Source organism: Pieris rapae, chromosome 3 (assembly GCF_905147795.1).
Source record: "Pieris rapae chromosome 3, ilPieRapa1.1, whole genome shotgun sequence".
NCBI classification, from domain to species: domain Eukaryota; kingdom Metazoa; phylum Arthropoda; class Insecta; order Lepidoptera; family Pieridae; genus Pieris; species Pieris rapae.
This window is the reverse complement of record NC_059511.1, coordinates 5,622,121-5,643,619: the sequence shown is the minus strand read 5'-3', so window position 1 is coordinate 5,643,619 and position 21,499 is coordinate 5,622,121. Positions and strand designations below refer to the sequence as shown.

The 21,499-nt window shown below is 32.9% G+C and overlaps 2 protein-coding genes across 8 annotated transcripts in view; both read left to right on the top strand.

Annotated features, from left to right (window-relative positions):
* The first annotated feature begins 252 nt into the window (after positions 1–252).
* Positions 253–21,499, top strand: part of LOC110993250 (protein unc-13 homolog 4B) — a 31,944-nt gene continuing 10,697 nt past the window's right edge. The window contains exons 1-9 of one of the 7 annotated variants that reach the window (XM_045634737.1): positions 253–409; positions 2,030–2,972; positions 11,666–11,936; positions 14,739–15,085; positions 15,657–15,704; positions 16,411–16,570; positions 17,367–17,546; positions 18,648–18,849; positions 20,795–21,227. In XM_045634737.1, coding sequence (XP_045490693.1) covers positions 2,104–2,972; positions 11,666–11,936; positions 14,739–15,085; positions 15,657–15,704; positions 16,411–16,570; positions 17,367–17,546; positions 18,648–18,849; positions 20,795–21,227 — 2,510 coding nt within the window. In that variant the 5' untranslated portion in view covers positions 253–409; positions 2,030–2,103. Of the gene's footprint in view, positions 410–1,493; positions 2,973–5,467; positions 5,649–8,534; positions 8,716–8,799; positions 8,946–11,665; positions 11,937–13,867; positions 14,085–14,738; positions 15,086–15,656; positions 15,705–16,410; positions 16,571–17,366; positions 17,547–18,647; positions 18,850–20,794; positions 21,228–21,499 lie in introns of those variants that run through there. The other 6 variants (XM_045634738.1, XM_022259429.2, XM_022259430.2 and 3 more) reach the window with 6 other exon arrangements.
* LOC110993252 (succinate semialdehyde dehydrogenase) lies at positions 9,590–11,551 on the top strand. The gene has a single exon (XM_022259434.2). It carries the CDS (start codon positions 9,783–9,785, stop codon positions 11,301–11,303), a length of 1,521 nt encoding a protein of 506 aa, XP_022115126.1. The 5' UTR covers positions 9,590–9,782; the 3' UTR covers positions 11,304–11,551.

Genomic DNA, 21,499 nt, shown 5'->3' with positions numbered 1-21,499 from the left:
CTTTATAATAGTAAATTTAACAATGAATTTAAAAATGGAATTAAATGTTCGAAATGTTCGAAATTTAAATCTGTCATTCACTATGCATCAATCGTAGTGAGCGTGACGATCTCAGTATGTTTTACAATAGATGTATAATTTTTGTGCAAGTGGGTGCTCTATTTAGTCCATTGTAGTGTTAGGCTGGGTTCGTATGAGTCAAGTGTAGGAGCAGTGGTCTGGAACGCGTGGTTCACTGTAGAATCTGCACGTGGGGGCACCACACGTGCTGGGCCTGACGCACAGTCTGCACATAGTTCATGCAGGATAGCGAGAAATCCTCCCAGTCTTTGTAAGGAAAGTAGTGATGATTGTGAACCAGTATAACATTATAAGAACATGTTTGCGGAAAGGAGTTTTACCATAAACAGTAAGTGCGTCTGTTAATTTATTTTTTATTGGGTATATTATTTTAGTATATAAAGTGAGATAATTAAATCGATATTTTTCTTAGTTTATGACTTTATACACTAGTACTTAATTTGACTTTGATCAGAAGAAAGTGATAGGTACCGGTACGTAACTGATTAAGTAATATATAAACAATAATATTGCAGACTTTAAAAAACATAAGCTCATTTAATTTCTCTGTGGTACTTTTAGTAACTTATATAATATAATATTTAAAGTCTGTGTCACTAGAACCGTTAAGGTGCATCAATTCAAAACATTAGTGAAAGACCGACATTGTTTAGATTTCCGAAACATGTAAAACCTACTTGTTCAGCCAACCATCTCAAACTTACGTAACTTTATCTTAACTATGGCTTTCATGTTATCATAAAAAAGCTTTTTTATCTGTGCATATTCTTAGCCAAAAAAATAGTACCGTTGTGAAATTTGGAATTTCAGATTTGCTACAGAAAGTAAGTAGATAACGAATATTTTTCGCAATCTCTTCAAAGGTTTAACAATATAATGTAATGAGAGAGCTACCTTATGTAAATTAGATGATAATTGTCATGTCATTTTAAGTCAAAATTATCGGCGAAAAGTAACGCCGTAGTGTTAACTGTTGACCATGAAGTGGTATCTTAATCATATACGAAATTAATATGCACGGCGAAAGTAGATGCTGTATGTTATGGAATTTCCCTTGTTTCACAATTCATTACTATTTTTATCTCCCTTGATATTTCTTATCAAACTTTATCAATCAAGGTATCCTAGATAAAGTTATGATATGATGTACATATTCGATTTCGAGTGGTCGTTTAGTTTACGAGTTATTCTGGAATATGCAAACAATGTGTATTTACGAGTGTAGACAGCGACACTCGATCAAAGTTTTCTAGTGCTACTTGATAAGTGATTACAGAAAATATATAGATTTGTTACGTACATATAAATAAAGGCAGGTTATAACAAATTATAATTATAAAGGATGTTATTTGTTTGTTGGTTGAAGCTATTTAGCTTCACAAGCATTTATTTTTTAGAAAATATTTATTGTGTTTCGTAAAGATGTAGAAAACTGTAGTGGCGAAAGTTAGAAATATATTAAATTTCTTCTGAATTAATTATTAAATTGCGTACTCTGTTGTATATTTAACTAAGTTGCTAGAGAAGGTAATTCATTATTTTTAGGAAGGACATTCGCAGCTACGTCGATAGAAATCGTATTTGTTGTGTTTGTATATCCTGATTTATATCTAGTTACTATATCTACTTTCGGCAAGTAGATTTAAAGAAATATTTGATCAGAGACCTCGCTTGAAAGTGTCTATTCGCTACTGGTATTTTTTATATATTTAATGTTCATACAGGACATGTATCTGCACTTAAATTAAGAAGTGACTGAATGACAAGCCGAGTATTCTTATCTTACGAAGATTTAAAACCACATCACACAAAGGGGCCACAGTTAACGCAGTGATTAGTCATTCGAACAGGACATTAATTAAATTAACTTCGTAGACACAGCGATTTTATAAATTTACACAATGTTTTCATTTGCCATATCTTTGTTGATTTATTTTTCTTGTTGCAGTGATGAAAGCCGTGTAACATCTGACACAAAAATTTAAACGTTTCATGCTGAGGGTGAAATTCTAAACCACAAAAATGCCTGAGCTAGGAACAGTGATGCGAGCGATGGAATTGCAGCGACTGATTGAAGACAAAGTGTCGGAGTGGCGAGAGAGGTCAGCTCGGGTCGCGGGTACAAGTGTGGCCGACTCTTATCAGCAACCACTCAACTTCAAACGACACAAGTATAGACGCAAAAACAGCGCTGAAATAAACAGAATTATCGCAAAATACTCGAAAGTGAAAAGGACAGACGAACGACACTCTGTGTTGCAGACGTATCCAGAAGAGCCGCCAGTCCCTCCCGCCAGGCTAAAGAAGGTACGAGGCAAGTTTTCCAAGAGCGAAGACAATCTTGCTTATATTTGTGTCATGGACGAACGTCCCGTCGCAATATCTCAAGAGAAATCTCAATTCAATGTCTCTAAATATAACACAAAAAGCTGCGAGGACATAAATGCTTTTGTCGATGTTGCACGTACAAAGAAAAGTAAGCTATTTGAGGAGAAAAGTATTTTGAATACGAAAGCCACCCCCGTTATGAGGCCAAAACTACATAGTATTAGTGAAGATATTCTAGATATATCTGATTTCGGTGATAGCGGTGTTGATTTAAGACCGAGAAAAAACTTCGTGACCTCTACTCCCTTATCAAACAGGAAGACATGTCCCGTTAGTGATTCTGTGTCAGTGATTGATTTTGAAAAGTGTTCAAGCAGTGTCAGTGATTTAAAAAAAGGTAGTTCCGAACCAGATATTGCAAATAGCAATTCTGTGGACTCGTCTAAGACTTTGGATGCTAAAAAACGCTGGAGTCTTCTTAAACCGTTGAAGCCTACATTTCGAAAGGGAACTTTGGATTGCTTAATACGATGGCGTGGAAAGAAGTCACAGAATCAATCCAAGTAAGTATTATTTTTAGCTTTAATGCGTTTGTCTTATACTTTTATTTTGTACATAATTGACATGAACATCTAATGTATACCATATAATAATATTGAGTCTCGAACGATACGAGGATGTGTTAAGGAAAGTTGTTAATAGATCCAGTAAGTTTCCAGTAAAGATTAATTAGTTTACTATACAACCCGTACATCTGTTATGAAGGACGCATTCCTTTATACGTAGGTAGTAGGTACTTAACAGTACATTATCATTATGCAATTTCCTTTGAGGAACCGGCATATTATCTAGCTAGATGGAATGATAAAACTATTATTTTTTATATGTTTTTCTTACTTCGAATTTTACTTTTTTATATCATTTACCGCTGTCTAATAAAAAATAGATAATTGGTAATAATATGGTGATTGCTATTGTGTGCGTGCCAAAATTTCGCTAAATTAATTTAGTGATTCACCTGAATTATAAAGTTTGATGGCGTATATGCATTAGAAAACATTAAGTATATTATACATATACAAATGTTTTGTAAGACAATTAAAGGTTTATGTACTATTATAGTACATTATGTAACAATATGTTTATCAACTTTTACCTCTGGCCTACCCCAAGAAAAATATACGTGAGATGACTTTACTGCACCAACATATTATTATCACCAATAAACAATAAACTGCCCTCTACAGTAATCAACAAAAACTCGTAATAGTAACTATGCTTGCCGCAATAGCATTTTACGTTATTTTAGACTGAAACCTAGGTGGCGCTATAATCAATGAACACTATTCTCTATGCAGAAATAATGTATTATATGTTGTTTGCTTAAAATAATAAGCTTAAATGTTAAGAAATATTAAAATGTTCAAAACAATAAAATTAAAGTACTAGGTTCATTTTTCCTACTCTCTCTTGTGTCATACTCCCCTTTAGAAGCATCATCGTTTAGTAGTCGTTCATGATAAACTTATTAACTGCTTTACTTATATAATTTCCTACCGTAAACATGAAAAATACCTAGTTGGTACAACTTCCCGGCCAATTATAATAACCCGTTAAACGAGGAAATCTTATAACCCATTATTATAAAGGTGCATTGTTGTTTTTGATCCAGATGTAGATAGTACACGGTATTTAAAAATCTTCAAATTTTATATTATCGCTTTTTTGTAGTGGTATTATAGTCAAAGAGCAATTCCACTAGCCAAGAGTCAAGACTTAGCTTAGTGGGGTCCCGTTAGCAATATGTCTGAATCCCGTATGTCAAAAATATGTTGACATACGAAATCGCCAGTTCGCGCCAAGATTAAATAAGCAAGTAAGATTCGGACACGACACTTAAAGTGAACTATTTTAGCACATTGTTAATTTTGATAACAAACACAATAAATGAATAATATAGATTTGATTCCGAAAAGACGACAACATTTTCTACTCGGAACCCAAATTTTTGTGTTTCCCGAGAACAGTACATGCGTCAATTCTTTTATTTACGTCACTACTTCGTTCAAATAAGTTTAATATTTTATTTATTGTATCATGTAATCCGTTTATTATGGAATACTTATTTTTAATGGCCGAACCGAAGAAGTAACTAAACGGTAAAACCGTATCCAATCTATTCAAAGCTGCATTGAATTGTGATCAAATATATTATTGGCGTAACATAGGGGTATTTTCTTAGCCAGTGACGTGCTTTAAGAATCTTTTGCAATAAAATACATGTAATATATCCTTAGTACACTGCAGTAAGTTGGTTATTAGCATCACAATAAGTACAACCAATCTTTTAATTTGTATTGTGAATAGCTCGACCTACTCACTGTCGGCATTGAGTCACTGAGAATTTTATAAATATGGTTTACATTACATTCATTTGATATCTTAATATAATTGCATTCCATTTCCGCATCACTTGGTCCGCAATACTTTGGTCTCCAATACTCTAAAATCATAACCGATAACCATAACGATAATGTTCTTATTTTAATTTAATTTTTATCATACTACAAACACACATATATAAAATGTCACTAATGCTAGACTTATTTCAAAACAAATTGTGATTTAGATTTCACATATAATGAAACAGAGAATTGTTCTCGTAACTATAATAATTTATAATATAACTATATAAATTGGGAAAATTACTGCGTGCACACAAAAATTCCCATTGTTATAGCATATACTTACCAGTTGGGTAAGAAAACAAACTCGTGAATCATTGAAAGGATTCGGAATAACCGTCTTCAGTATTATAATTTAAAATATATATTAAAAATTTTCTGATTCCGTACGTTCCCGTTTTTGAATAACTCCGTTAAATTAAATTCAATATTATCCTTAATTTATATCGTGGGATCGAATTACACTGTTTGAGCAATGTGTTTGATTGTTCTAATTTATACATAGTTTTTGTTAAGCCTTGGTACGCAAAAAAACACTATACATTGAACCCAATTCAAACAAAGCTGTGCATTTAGAAATGTGAAGTCTCGTTAGCTGTTTGTCAGTCGTTGGCAAATCGCGATACGCGAAGCCTGAACATAAATACCGGCTGTAAAATTTTCAGTTATATGTAAACTTCTATAGTTTTTGACAATGGATCCTATAAGAAAAGATGATCTGTGGATGTTTGTGTACAGAAGTCTCCAGGACAAGGAAATCGTTAGCCGTAAAAAGTGAGTTTATTATTAATGTTAAAAGCTCCGAATCAAATAATTTTGTATACCTGAAACCCAGTCTTGACAATTTAAATTAAATTTAACTATAAGGCTGAAATCACGTCATATTTTAATAATATTAATCACCAAGTTAATTTATATATTATATTATAATGTATATTAGCCTATTTTATAATCTATGGCTTACTTATATTTAGTGTTTTATTGTAATCATGATTTCTGGAAGATGATCTAACTGTTTGTTTCTTCATAGATAGTAATGTTTATACAGTAAACGATAACGATATACGACCTGTCTGTCAGCTTGGTTAATTTATGAGTAAAAAATCTATTTAATACAATTACATCTTAATTTACCAATACAGTTGAGGTCAAAACAAAATATCTTATTAAGTTATGAACAAAAAACATTGTTTTCACGTTTGCTAGTTTTTTCAGATTGTTAACAGGGATAAACTCTGCACCTCTATCGCCCGAACCCAATAATTAATCCACAATTTTTCTTTGCTTGCTTTTAATCTGATAAACGTCTGATACGTTACAGTCGATCGTTCTCCAATCTGCATACCAATAACCAAACCCTACGAAGCCAATCCATTTTTGCCTCCTACACTTACACTTATATTTGATAATCAATATAAACCATATAAAATAAATAAAACCGTACAAATAATATTAAAATTTACATGTCTATGTTAAAACATATGAAATAGCTTTTTAATTATTTTAAAAACTGGTGTAAGTTAAAATATTAAGATAAGATATTGGCATAGTTTAACTGTCATTTTCATACAAAGGCCAATCCACATACACCGATCCGACCTATGCTTGTGTCGATTGGTTATTGGCTCACTTTTAACAATATTAAATGATGTCTATCTCAGATGATCAAAAGTGGATAGAGATAAGTTATTGGGTGTGGGCGTAAGTCTGCCTGCTGTCTATTGTCTGTATGTGTTAAATTGTGTGTATAAAATTATAATATTTATTAATGTATTAATCGAAAAGTTTTCATACAATAAAGTGTGATAATGATTTAATTCACATTATACGTCATAATAAATTTGTATAAAATTATTAAATAATAAAGAGATTATTGCTAATGAGGTGTCAAAAATTCCGTAATACACCAAAGCCCCTCGGAAGCTACTTTTCATTGAAGAACGAGTGCGTTGTTTATGAAACAGGCGAAACGAGCAGGTTAATTAGAATTAAGTGCTTTCAACTTACCAATACCAGGAGGCTCGCCGGAGCGTTACCGGCCTTTAAGGTGGTACGATTTTCTCTTGAAGGCTACTAATTCGTAACTGATTGCAAATACCTGGAATGGATGCTGTTTCCATGAACTGGTACTTTTTTTCATTCATATAAATTCGCTAAAACACTTCTATACTTCTAACGATTGTAGCGGTGTGGTTTTACAGGCTATATATTTTACCATTCTAAGCTACAGTCATCAGTCTATTAACAATTAATAAATATGAAATGATACTGCATGCTTGATGTCTGAACCGCAGATCTATACAATAATTATTTTCCTTCCCGAAAGGATAACAGTCGTTAATACCTACATTATTAATAGTGGTATTTTAGACATTTATTTATGTACAAGAATTACTGATATTTTATACGTACCTTCATTCCAAGTAATCAATATAACATGTGCACGTATTTCATACCGTATACATAGTTAATTACTAGGAATAACTTGGCATGAAGGGCACATAAAAAAAGGATATCGTTTTTTCTAAAGGAAGGGAATTCTTTAAACAAACGTCTCGTAGTGATTGATAAAGGAGAATAACCTGGATTTAAGTTGTAATATTTTAATAATTATTATTTACTTTATTAGAGCTGAATCAGCTTTCAGAGAACCGAGTGGCAGATAGTAAAGTAAGAAAAATATAATAATAATAAAAGCCCTTCATTCGCTTAAAGTAAGAAACCTTTTTTCTTTAAAAAACTAGCGATTGCTGAAGTATTTTTGAAATGTCAATTTTTAGTTTTATCATATGATTACCGCCGTATTCGCTTTGTTTTTTTCAAATATCTCGCAAAAACGGTAGGACCATAATATTATATTGATTTCAGTGCCGACAGATGCCGTACAATTGACGCTAATTTAAAAACGTTTTGTAATTAAATGTTTGATATTCAATAACTCGTCTTCTAACTTAACTTAAAGCTAACTCAGTCGTAATTTTATATATTAATCGCATATGATTATAAAATGTTGATCCCATACTCTGATCCAAGATTTTCAACATTACGCACTACTGCTTAACAACTTAGAAGCATTAAAAACAGGCAACAGCGGACGGAAGTTGCGTGAACAGGTGAAGGCTATTTACAGAGTTAGTGATGTCATAATTAGTTGTTATCAGTAATCGAAAAAGTATTTTGAAGGTTTCTAAAGCAAAACACTTTATTTGGATTGCAGATAATTAAAAGGAGGTCGAAGAGGTCAGCAAATGTTTTGTGAAGTGCGCGCGCATTATTACTCTAGAGATTTTGTTAGCCTTGTTTGTAGTTATATTTACATATAGTGTGTTAACCTAGAGATATAAGCGTATATAATAAGTATGTAGAGTTAGTACACTACAGCACTAATATACTAAAAAAATATTTATATCAAAAAGTTCCGAGTACGTAATTTCGGTTTTAAAAACGAAAATAAGTAATTTACAATTTTGATCAGCTAGTTTCTGTAAAGAAGTGTAAGTAAAATTAATAATGTTTGAAATTTGTTTATTGATAAACATGCTGTGATATTACAAAAGCACGTGTTTTATGTTGCTGGTTACTTGTTGGTTAGTGCTACGGTTGCGTTTTAGACCGACGAACGTGGCTGCCTTGAATTACTTACGTCATTGTCATTCCTTTGCTATTGCAGAGCAAAACAGTCCTAGTCTTGTTTGTACACTATTTAATCGCGTTATAATTGCGTCTCAGTGAAATCCTTCTTAATAATGAAAGTGCAATGCGTTCAGTGAACTTTTGCAACTAAGAGGAAGAAATAAACGAAGATTGACTTTTATTCGCCGTCGCCAAACGTCTCCGCCAGGTTGTTTGTGTTTACGTCATTTCTCTGAGCATGACTCGTTCGTGTTCGCTAACTGATTCATTTATCTGCATATTGTTATGGTAGATTCAACTCACGAAACGCCTACAATTGAAATACTTCCTGATAAATAAGGTTTAATTTACAAAAATGGATGAAGAATCAATGTGGAAAAGTTTTTATGATAAGTTACAACAGCAAAAATCTGTAGAAGAACAAGTTCACGAAAGCCGGTAAGTACTATAATATTAATTATAAAGTTCGTATACAGTCCAGAGAAAGTTTTATAAAGGCGATTGGCCTAATTGATTTACCAGCGTTTTAAATTTCATTGGAGTGTCTATATAATAATTAGCAAGTACTCGTTTGATATTTTTACAATGTAGCTACAGGTATATACCCACTATACCCACTTTGTTTATTACGAAAATGGGTACCAACTTATCAATTAAAGGAATACGAAATAATTAAAGTTTGAGTAATAAGATTTTTTTACACTGTGACTGCTGGAGTAGAGATTAATTAATATAATATATTTAATAATTATTTTAATTTTTTTTGAATGGGTATTCAATTATCTTGGCTGTATTAAAACAAACTATAACTTTATTAAGGAAAAGATAGAAGTTTTGTCAGCCAAATGTCTGAAGTAAGTAAAATGTGAACGTTAAATGTTAATAAATAAAATATTGGGTAAGATTGGATTTCTTTTTATGCTAGATATCTTTTAGGCATATAAATTTCGTTTAAATGTTGGCGCTGCTCGGTCCCAGATGCTTATCATAAAATTTGACGTTGATGGTCAACACGTCGATTTCGGACAGCTGTTTTTGACAATTGACATGTAACATGTACTATCGTCAGTAACTCAAGACTCAAGTATGTATTTGATTTGATCAGAGGATGTAGTTTGTAACGTGGATGAATAATGATTAATTTAATAAATTGGACTGGATTGCTTTCCTTATCATAAAGTCCTCTAACCTCTGAAACAACCGTGATAAGTAAACAGTTATCTAATCATTTGAAACTGTTTTTTTCAACTAAAGTCAAAGTCACCTCACTTTAAAATGAGTTTTATTCGTGGGGCGTTGCTTTCAAAACAAACTATTATGACGATGGAGTATCGACATCTTCATTTACTAAAGAAACAAGGTTATATAAATGGAGAGTGGGTAAACGCTAAGAACAATGGTTGTTTTCCGGTGCTAGACCCGGCGACCGACAAAGTTATAACCGAAGTACCTGATATGGATGCAAGTGACGCTAAAGCGGCGGTTGATGCTGCTGCTTGCGCTTTCAAAACATGGAGAGACACCACAGCAAAGGAACGATCATCTATACTTAGAAAATGGTTTGAAAATTGTCAAAAAAATGCTGAACATTTAGCTGAAATTATTACAGCAGAAGCTGGTAAACCTCTGGTTGAATCAAAAGGAGAAATTGTTTACGGAAATTCGTTTTTGGAATGGTTTGCTGATACAGCTCGTCATATAAATGGAGAAGTTATCCCAAGTCCTTGGCCCAACAAACATATTATGGTAACACGTCACCCTCTTGGTGTTGTTTCAATAATTACACCGTGGAATTTTCCTTTTGCCATGATAACTCGTAAAGTTGGAGCACTTTTAGCAGCGGGTTGTACGTGTGTCATAAAGCCAGCTGAAGATACTCCCTTAACGGCTTTAGCTGCAGTTGAGTTGGCTTTGCAGGCTGGTGTACCAAAAGGTGTTATTAATGTTATAACTTCTAGTAGGAAAAATGCTCCTGGTGTTGGTAAAGTTTTGTGCGAAGACCCTCAAGTTGGATGCATCTCCTTTACTGGTTCAACAAATGTTGGCAAAATATTGTATGGAATGGCAGCTAAAGGTATCAAGAGAGTTTCATTAGAACTAGGTGGAAATGCCCCATTTATTGTTTTTCCGAGTGCTGATATAAATCATGCAGCTGATCAAGCTATGTTGGCTAAGTTTAGAAATAATGGGCAAGCATGTGTTGGAGCTAATAGGTTCTTGATACACCAAGATGTATTTGATCAGTTTGTGCAGTGCTTCCAATCAAAAATTCAGGAGCGCTGCATATTAGGGCCTGGTAATAAAGAAGGTGTTACTTGTGGGCCCCTAATTAATGAAGCTCAAGTCAAGAGTGTATCTAACTTAGTTAATGATGCTGTTTCTAAGGGTGCAAAGGTTCTAATTGGTGGAAAAATTGCAAAAAGCATTGGTGAAAAGTTTTATGAGTCTACAATGCTAATAAATGTTAAAAAGGAAATGAAAATATATGAAGAGGAGATATTTGGACCAGTTGCTGTTTGTCTTAAGTTTAAGACTGAGAGTGAGGCCTTGGAAATTGCTAACAGCACGAGAAGTGGATTGGCATCATATGTTTTTACAAAAGATCTTGGTCAGGCATTCAGAATGTCCCGTCAACTTGAGTTTGGCATGGTTGCCATAAATGATGGTGTTTTATCAAGTGCTGAACCACCATTTGGAGGAGTTAAGGAATCTGGTATAGGAAGGGAAGGAAGCAAACACGGAGCTGAGGAGTATACTGATATAAAATATACACTCTTTTCAGCTTTGGACAAATAATTATATGATTATTAAGTAATATATAAAGGATAACTTATTTTTATTAAGGCAAATGTTTGCCATTGTACCATTCCAGTCTTCCAAAAAAATGTGGTTATAATTTAAAATTATATTAGGGTCCTACATGAAGCAAGTTATGCATTATAATTGTCTTGTATTGAGTACATGGATATAAGCATTTATTAATCATTTAATTATATTAGCACATTGTAATCTCTTATATATATAAAATAAATAATTTAACTTGATATTTTGTTTTCATTTCTTAGCTTATCTACCAAAACTTTGATGATAATTACAAACTACCCTATTAACATATATTTCTTAATATTATGTATTTTAATGGTAAAAATTCCTTGCAGAATCCAAGAAGTTGATGACAGTTTCTTTGAGAAATTTGGTTCCATATTAAAACAAGTGTCACAGAAAGCTGCTTTGGAAGAATCAACTCCGCTTGCACCTTTAAAAGAGGCTGAAGAGCAGGATGGTGAACAGAAAGTAATAGCAGAAGTAGGAGACAGTAGAAGTATTACCAGAGATTCAGACAGTGGCAATGAAACACTTCTTGATACAGATTCGGAGCCAGAGGATCCTGAGAAGTTAGATTTTTATGTTGAAGCTATTGGATGGAATGTAAGCTTATTTATACATTATTAGTTTAAGCTTATCTTGTCCTGAAAGTAATGTTATATATTTCACCCTTAAACAATAATCCTTTGAATGAATAATCACAGAACAATTCAGAGCTAATTAAAATGTTTTACAAAATTTTGTAGTAATTTATTAATGTAGCCGGACATTTGATTTTATTAAGGATTATGTATTATTTATATATTTACTTAAAGAAAAAAAAAAGTTCCGTTCCAGACGAAAATAAAGTTTGCTTAAAAATTAAAATATGTCGGCCCCTCGCTCCGTGGACGACACGAATACCTATCAAAATTTTGTAGTATTAGTAGTTCTTGATACATAGCTTATTTTTTTGATTTGAAATATCGGTTGTCTTCATTATATGCAAAGCAAATAAATTGGTATTCATTAAAAAATTGGTATACGAAGGTCAACCTCCTGGTAAGAACATTGACACTCTTCGAATGGTAGCATAATGGTCAAGTAGTGGCAATTTGCCAACTTATTTTCATCACTAATTTTGTCAACTTCCATGCCAAGGTTGTTATGGCCAAGAATACCTATGCGTTTGAATGTCAATCCCCTACAAACGATTTTAAGCTTTTATAAAAAATGCAAGTAAGTATAGGCATTAAAAAATATGATATAAGGTGGCCCATCTCCTCAATTCTTACCTTTTACGGCTTTGAAATGAAATCGTTTCTTTGCTAAGATAGTGGTACAATTAGATACAATTATTATAAAAATCCGCACATGCCGATTTATATATCGCGATATAAATCGGCATGCAAATGTCATTATTTTTAATTAATTAATTTTCTCAAATAACCCGTCGATTTTCGGTCTTAGACATGCTAGAGTATATATCAGTTTTGATGATAGAATAAATCACCTTATCTTGTGATATTACGAGAATTACCAAAATAAACCAAGCAAATTATATTCAATGTATTATCTGTTTAAAACGTCTAGATTACGAAGTCTGGATATTCTCAAGTTGCATTACGTCTATGTAATAGTTATTCACGGATTAGTTACTACAAAGCCTTCATAAAAGTTAATACAAATAACTCAGTAACGCATATCAAGAGTAATAAAGCATTACTCATTATATTACGTTTTTTTCTTATACTTGAACGATGAGCTTCGTTCTTAGTTAAATTGTTAGGTATATAAAATTAATATGGTTGGAATTGTCATTACTCATGTAAATATTTTTTGCATATTGATATTGAAATTAGACTTCATTATTCTCTTAACCCATCTGTTATAAATAAGCCGATAGTAATGTAAACTAGTTAATAAAATAAATGCTTCAACACGTGCGCACGCACCGAACTCAGGACCTTGAATGGTTACGTGTTTATTGTTACAACACCACTTACTTTACTGTAAACATGAAGTCTCAACGAATAGTTTTAGATACTTTATTAATCGAAGTTTGAGGAAGTGGGCTATGAATCAACCTTCTTAATCTTATGATTGTGTAATATCAGTCTTTTTGTAGCCAATTGTTAAAAGGCGCGAGACTTACAATACATACAGACTAAATTTTTACTGTATTTTGTGAAATTAATATAACATTCGAAATTGCATTTAATTTAATACATAATAATATATATCATAATTTATAGTTCAAGCGGCCCGCAATAGATTCTCATTTCTACATCTAATGTACTGCTTTATGGGATATTACATGTAATTGAAGTGCTCATAAATCTATTTTTCCATTAACGAAACGTTACGATAGAGAAGGCCGTCATAAATGCTCCTTAATAAAAATTATACTTAGGTTTTATGAGTTTTACAGTTCTCGAGATATTAAAGGTTTCTAAATGAGTACATAAAATAACTTTTTATTATTTGGTCGAATATACGTTGGCGGCGCCTTGCGAAAATAGAATCGGTCATGTTCGAATCCCGATTCCCAGCCGGACTCGTCAGTTCAGAAACGGATCGCAGCAGATTCATATCTGTTATCTAACGATACATACAGCATGAATTGTTATATGAAAATTTCGTTCTAAAGTGCTTAGTGTGTGACATTCAAAATGAATGGAACAGGGACTCTTCGGACTCAGAAGTTTAGGGGTGTCAAAAAGGAGATTCTGGAACGGCAGACTAGCATGATCATACAATCAATGACTGTATGTAAATATCGATTTTGGTAAAAATTTTGGTAACCGGAAATGTTTGGTGACTAGACTTGTCTTTTAAAGAACGGCAATGACTTCAGCGTTTAAAAATAAGTTGTCAAAGAAATGTAGGTACATTGTTCTTATTTAAAAACATTCGAGCATTCAAACATGTCGAGCAATTAGCAGTTTAGGTACAAAGCTACTATTATGCAGTAGGTCAGTAAATCTAAACCACCAGGTTTCCGTTAGATCAATTTTCCCACGACGGCGCACTAAGTACTGAACTACAAACTATTGCATTTTATCGACAGTATTATATGCGGTTTACAATTGATTGAATGGTTTGTTTGGGGTCTACCCTAGCAACCCTTGTGAATGACCGAAACGCGGAAGCGAAATTAAAAAGTGTATTGGTACTGAATTAATGAAACTAGTGTATTATTACGATTCTTCGGTATGTCTTTAGTGTTTTGTTTGTTTATAGACTTTGAAAGATCAAAACCGCTCGTAACTTTAACACGAAGCATTCTTATTTTGAAATCATCATAAATTATTTATATTTCCGGTATCGACCTCATACTACGTAGTATTTTTTAAATTAATGTGATAGAAAAACTAATTAATAGACGTGGTATGACCTTCATTATTTAGATTAACTTTTTTATAGGTCGATGAACTCTACTTGGAAGTGCTGTACGAAATTTTACACAATGTCGGCGGATGTGACATAGGCTGTGAAGTGGGGAGTCAAGTGATGCTTTCATATGTCCAAGAGGCGTTCAAGATCTCAAATGAGAAACATACAGAACTGTTAACCCAAGCTGAGGCCAAAGAGCCCCCGGAACTGATGCTAAATGTTGAAGTTATCGAGGGGAAAGATTTAGTTCCTAAAGACCCAAATGGGTTAAGTGACCCCTTCGTGACAATATACCTCACATCCAATACAGCACATAGATATAATACATCTGTTAAAGCAAGTACATTAAATCCTGTTTGGGAAGAACATTTCTCACTGTAAGTATGTTTATAATTTGAAGTGACTCATGGGCACTTACATCTCTGTATCTGTTTCATAGACTTATTATTTATTAGCGAGGTGATCAGCGCATTGTTCCTTCCTCTAAACAATGACTATTTCTTACAGTGATTACTAAATTCTTTAGTTTTACTTACTTTTCTGATTACAGAAACTATACTCCAGTTTAATTTCAATATCATAAAATAATGCCATTTCCTTAATGTATATTTACCGTGTCTAGTTCACGCTGTTACTAATTTTACGATACTAATAGAAATTTAACTGGAGTGCAAGGTCGTTTATGCATTAGATGTTTTACATACATGAAATTATAAAACGTTTTAAATCTAGATTTATGTATAAATATGTGAATAATAGATTTATTTCTTGTTTTTGTAATGTCGTTTAGCTTAGGAACTCAATATATCAATAGCGATATTTTTCATTGACACTATAATCAAGATATCATTATGTAAAAGTTTATGTTGAATGAAGAAATATTTCATATACTTCAATTTAATTTGACGGTATTTTTATTTATTGATGATAATTATAATATATTTACAGGCCGATGTCCGGAAATGTTTACGAAGATTCACTAGTCTTAGAAGTATGGTAAGTTTTACACCAACTATTTTCATTTTTACTTCCATTTTTAATAAAAAATTCTTAGTTAAAGTGTAGTATCATGTTAAGATCTCGATGTTAGGTATAAGGAATCAAAAGGGATATCTTTCAAAACGCCTGTCTAAATTATACGGAATTAGTGACTTTGTGAAAATTAAGAAAACTTAGGACGTTAAATGACAGTATGAAAAGAATTTATGCCTACGAAATAGCTCATACTGACGAGTACCAGGAGCGGTAGTACGCAAGAGACGAATAATACAGTCAGCCAATTGAAATTTCCGCTGGCTTAGACTATGGTTACGTTCGTTTGGATCGAATCAGATATACAAAAATATTCACAGATAAAAGAAAAATCTGACTTGATATTCAACATGGTATTGGAGTCTGGTATCAAAATCTTTGCGTTAAATTTGTGATATATATATTGGCTAGTGACTCAAAGTCTCTTGGCTCTAATAAGTGCACAAAAGCGCATCTTTATATTAAAGAGAAAATTCCTTTTCTTAATCGATTGTATAGAGACGTTATCTAATCTAGTTATCCATATATTCAACTTTTCCATATTGAGTTTAATTGTTTTGTCGTGAATACTGTGCGTTGCATGTATTCACGACATAACAATTTATTTAATGCAATCATCGTGCCTATGACGACCTACAAAGTTTCTCACAATTTGTTCTGACAATTCTAGGGACTTCGATCCTGCGGAGACTGTGAAAGAAAAAATGACGAAAATATTTGAGGTGAAGGGTGTAAAGGGTCTCAGAAAACTGATGAAGGAAATAGCGATTACTGCGTCTACCGGCAAACATGATAATGAGCTGATTGGCACATCCAATATACCACTTAAAGTAAGTACAAAATAAACTTCATTTTCATTATAGTTATCAATAGTTTTCAAATAAATTGTTCGCTTCATATTTGTAACATTTAGAATATTGCGCGATTTGTGGATAACCACCGTTCAAAATAAATCTACGAAAAATTTTAAATTTAAAAGATTTACAGATTTTTTACGTGCGTTTAATTATAAGTTAACTATCACGAAGGGTTTTGAATGAATTTAAAATATAATGTATTATATAACTAAAAAATAGATAAATAGGCTTGTATCCTATATCCATGCAGGTGTAAAGGTCATTGGTCGTAAGACTATATAAGAATAACCAATGTTGTATTCGTAAATTTTTAGCAATGACCAAGGTCAGCTCAGAAAATATTATGTAACTTGTCTAGAGATTTTGTTACACAGTAAGAGTTCATTTATTTTAAACGAGCTTGTGTTGCGACTTCATCTACGTAGATTTTAGTTTTATTACCCACCGTTCATAGACTAATTGATGAATATATTGATTTTTATATTTCACTTACTTATTGTGCTAATATGGACATTTAAGTCATTATCTGTAAAGATAGTAAGTACAGGCAGATAGCTAAAGGAAAACCTAAAATATTCTAAATAATTAAAATTTCAAAAAAGTCTAACATTAAGTATAACAGGTAAAGTCGACTTAATCATTGTATTTTTCAACTTAAACAGACAATAAATCAATTTTAATAAACATAATTTTACCGTGTACTTGTACATTACAATTTTTTTAACAATTGTTAAATTGTCACTAACAGAATATATTATTTCATTTTCAGTCAATACCAGCGGGAGGTATGATAATGTGGTTGAACCTTAGCAAGAAGAATAAAGTACGGAGACAGGGAGTTGTGAAAGTACGGTTCAATTTCTCATCGGAAAAGAATTCTCAAGTTGCTGCGCAGGAACATCGTCATTTGCTAAGGATTTTATTGCTACACGAATTGGAAAGCTCGAAGGTAAATAAGAGAAAGATAAATATGTTCTTGTTGTTTTGGAACTGAGAGACTTAGCTTTGTTACAAAAATAATACTAATTGTATGCAATACAATGCAACTTGAACATGATGATGAACATGTACAAACAAAAAAACAATCGCTAGCGTAAAAATAAAAATTCTTTTTGAGGGATTCCTCCAGTAGGTCTAGCTCAGCTCTATGTAGAATTCGGGGATTCCCGCAAAAGAGCCTGACGCTGTCGTGGGGATTCCCCGTCCCATACTCGCGATCTTTTAATAAATGATCCATGTCCTTTATCATATAAAATTTATTACTTTTTACTATCGATACTGGTTACCCCCAACTCCAACTTCCGCGCCGGGTGCCACCCAAGGTACAAAGGTACAAGGTTAACTGACTTGGCCACGACGTCTAATCTCTATTCAGACTGACTGAAGAAGGAGATACTATTATTAGATCTGCGCAAAGACAAAGACTCTATAATGCATAATTCTTATACCCTGAGTGTTAGAATTAATATAAAAAGAATAGGATGGATACGTAGATCTTTAACACTGGCAACTTTCTAAGATTTAATTTTTTAATTAAATTAAATGGGGAATTTACCGGATCTCAAAAATTTCCTGTACCCAGTTTGCTCAAAAGTTTGGTTGTTAAAGAGTATATAACCTTATGGTTGATTCCAAGCAGAAACGCTAAACAATTTGATTAACATTGTCTGATATAGTTTCTGTAAACATATATCAACTTAACATATAATAACTTTGTCATTGTCAATACAATAGTAGGTAACATAAATACGTCCCACACAAATTTTGTCCCCTTGAAGTTATTTATGATTTTTATTAATTATTTACGTGTTTCATAAAAAAAACAGATTTTTGTATGTTTTATTATCATTTGCCTAATAGGAAAGTTGGTGATAAACCTATTGAGCCTGACACGCCGTCGACGTTTTGTGTCTAAGCCGGTTTCCTCACGATGTTTTTCTTCTCCGTTTTAGCGAATGTTAAATGCGCACATACAAGTACAACCGTACCTAGACGGGGATCAAACCTACGACCAACACAGCTTACACATACATATTTAATTATATTTCAGGTAGCGCCATTTTGGTGGTGCGGCAACTTTAGTGCGCCAGCTGAAGGCATTTTAACTCAGCATGCGGCACAAAGTGGATTGACCCAAAATGATAACCTGCTAGCACAGTGGTTAGTGTTCTGTGCGGTCACCGTGGATCATCCACTCAGTTTTGCGCTCTTCAATATCATATTGGAAAAAATAACCAAACCTCTGCAGTCGGGTAAGAATTAAAAGAAACAGATTTTGATATAAAAATTATGACGCTAATGCGCATTAAAAATAGTTTGACTTTAAATTGTGTTAAATCTGATTTAAAAAGAAATTTTAAAAATTCAATTCTTTAAGTCATGGAATAGATTATTCCTGGTATAAAATTGAATTTGGTTGAATCGACCCTAAGTCGGTTTAAATTTTCCTGAATTTTTATTATTAACATTTATTTTTATAATATGGAAATGCAATTTACTAAGTAAGTAAAAACAATCTCAAGAAAATGAGCAATCTTAACATAATTAGCTTCACATAGGCTTAAAAGTGACATCACGGCTCGTTTACGTCGCATTTGTTAAGTAAACACAATTATTTCTTTATCGTGATCTTATCTTGTCATGTGAATGCTAGATGCATTCAAGGTTATCTATTCCCACATAATTAGTTTTTTGTGCAAGTTAGTCATCTATAAGAATCCGTACCATAAAGGCATATTAATTTTCCGTAATACTCACCAAAAATATTTTTAGCAGGATCGCACTGCCAGACTAATTACTGGTAGATAATGTTATATATTAAAAAAATACTTTTAAAATATTAGTACTTAAAGTTTGAAACTAAGTTTAAAATAAAACAGATTTACTTCTTAATACTGATAGAATAGAAAATTCTAGAAGAATATCATTGGATAATTTAAATGATTTTTCTATCACATTTTAATATATATGTACTATTGTCTAATTTTCTATAGAAGGCTTTTTGTAGAACAGAATTAAAAATAAAAATTATTGTATTTAATTAATGAGTTAAAGGTAGTCCTCTAATTTTAAGACTTGCAAATTTTGGGTTTACCTTTTAAATTTAAATTAACCCAGAGATGGAACAACAAAAGTGTCTTAAATGCTGTAAGAGGTAAACTCCTAAGAAATAATTAACAATTTTCAACACGATACTGTCTTATATATTATGCGAAGATTATCCTTATCGCGTGATCTGCTAATTGAGTCGTTTTTATGGCATTTAATTTCTATTATTACACTAATGTGTAAGAAAACCAGTGGCGCTATAACTAGGTCAATGGTTATTGTATTTCTTTCGTCATCACAGTTTATTTTTTTGCCTTATGGGCCTGGTACTGGCCTGGTCTGGGTTTCTCACCATTCCCTCCGTACGAGCGAGTGTTCATTGCATACAAAGAAATAAATTCTTGGTGCACAGCCGTGATTCTCTGGAGTTCAAGCCATTAGGTTGACTCCGCTTAGACTATATGTGCACTATTGATAATGTTATACGTGGGTCCCACTGAAAATGTTCAGAACTGGCCAGTTAGAAACATTGCTAATGAAAACTTTTTTTGAATTTCAATTTTAGAACTCTTTGGTAACCTAATGTAGTATATTGCATTCATTTTTCATTTGTTTTTGTGAACTGGCGGCAAATTCTCTTGTAACACCTGAAGATTAACCTAATGCGGTCAATGATTTAATATGTTTTGTTGCGGCCTGTGGGCTTACTCATCAAAGCTGTGATAGGCTGCAATTAGCATTTCTTTATGTAGCCCCATCTCGTGCCACTATTTAAAATTGGTTAAAAGAGTTTAAGACCCCTAAGGAAGAATGGGCCCACTGCTATTCTTTCACTGGTTCCATCGAATGCGCCGATGTGTAGAGATTAGATAACTTCGAAAAACAATTAAAGTATTGGCAACTTTCTACAATCAGCCGTTTCTCATTTTCTAAACATTTTCAGTGTTACATTACTTATTTTACTCACATACATGCACTTAGATCCGATCAGCTTTTGGTAAACGTGTAAATATTAAAAATTTTCTATAGATTAGCCTCGACACGTAACTGAGATTTGCGTTTTGAAGAAAAAAATACCTAGAACCAAGTTCTACCAATGTAATGGTCAACTTATTTCACCAGATATTATATTTATATGTACTTTTACAGGTCTGGTAAACGAAGAAGACGTCAAACTTTTCTGGGACGGTACGAAGAAACTACTACCAACCTGTTACGGCCATATTAGAAAATTAAGAAAGAAGACAGCAGGCGACAAAACTGTCATGAAAACACTTCGTGAAGTCCTACGAATTCTGTACAAATTGTCATCATTGGACATTCCAGAAACAATAGAGTTGTTCCCCACAAACCTTTACGGTTGGCTAAAGGAGAATGCAGATGGGAGTAAATTGTCAATGTATGACGTTTTGAATCAAGCGGTGGTTCAAGGGGCAGCCGATTGGTTCGTCCATATTCTTGATAATAACGAGTGCAAGGATAAAACGGAAGACTCAAGGCTGCAGCATTTGATTCGAGTTATTCAATTAGTCCGGTCCGACTTACAACGTGCCGTTGAGTATTTCGACAGAGTTTTTGTTGAGTAAGTAACTTACTATATTATAATATGACTGCTTACTTTAAAGCTAACATAGCTCAGTTTTGTTGGTAACATAGTATATAATAGTTGGACATAATTTAATTAACTTTGGTTAAATAGTGCTGAGCAGTGTTGGCCTAGTGGCTTCAGCGTGCGACTCTCATACCTGAGGTCATAGGTTCGATTCCCGGCTGTGCATCAATGGAGTTTCTATGTGCGCATTAAACATTTGCGCGAACGGTGAAGGAAAACATCGTGAGGAAACCGACATGTCT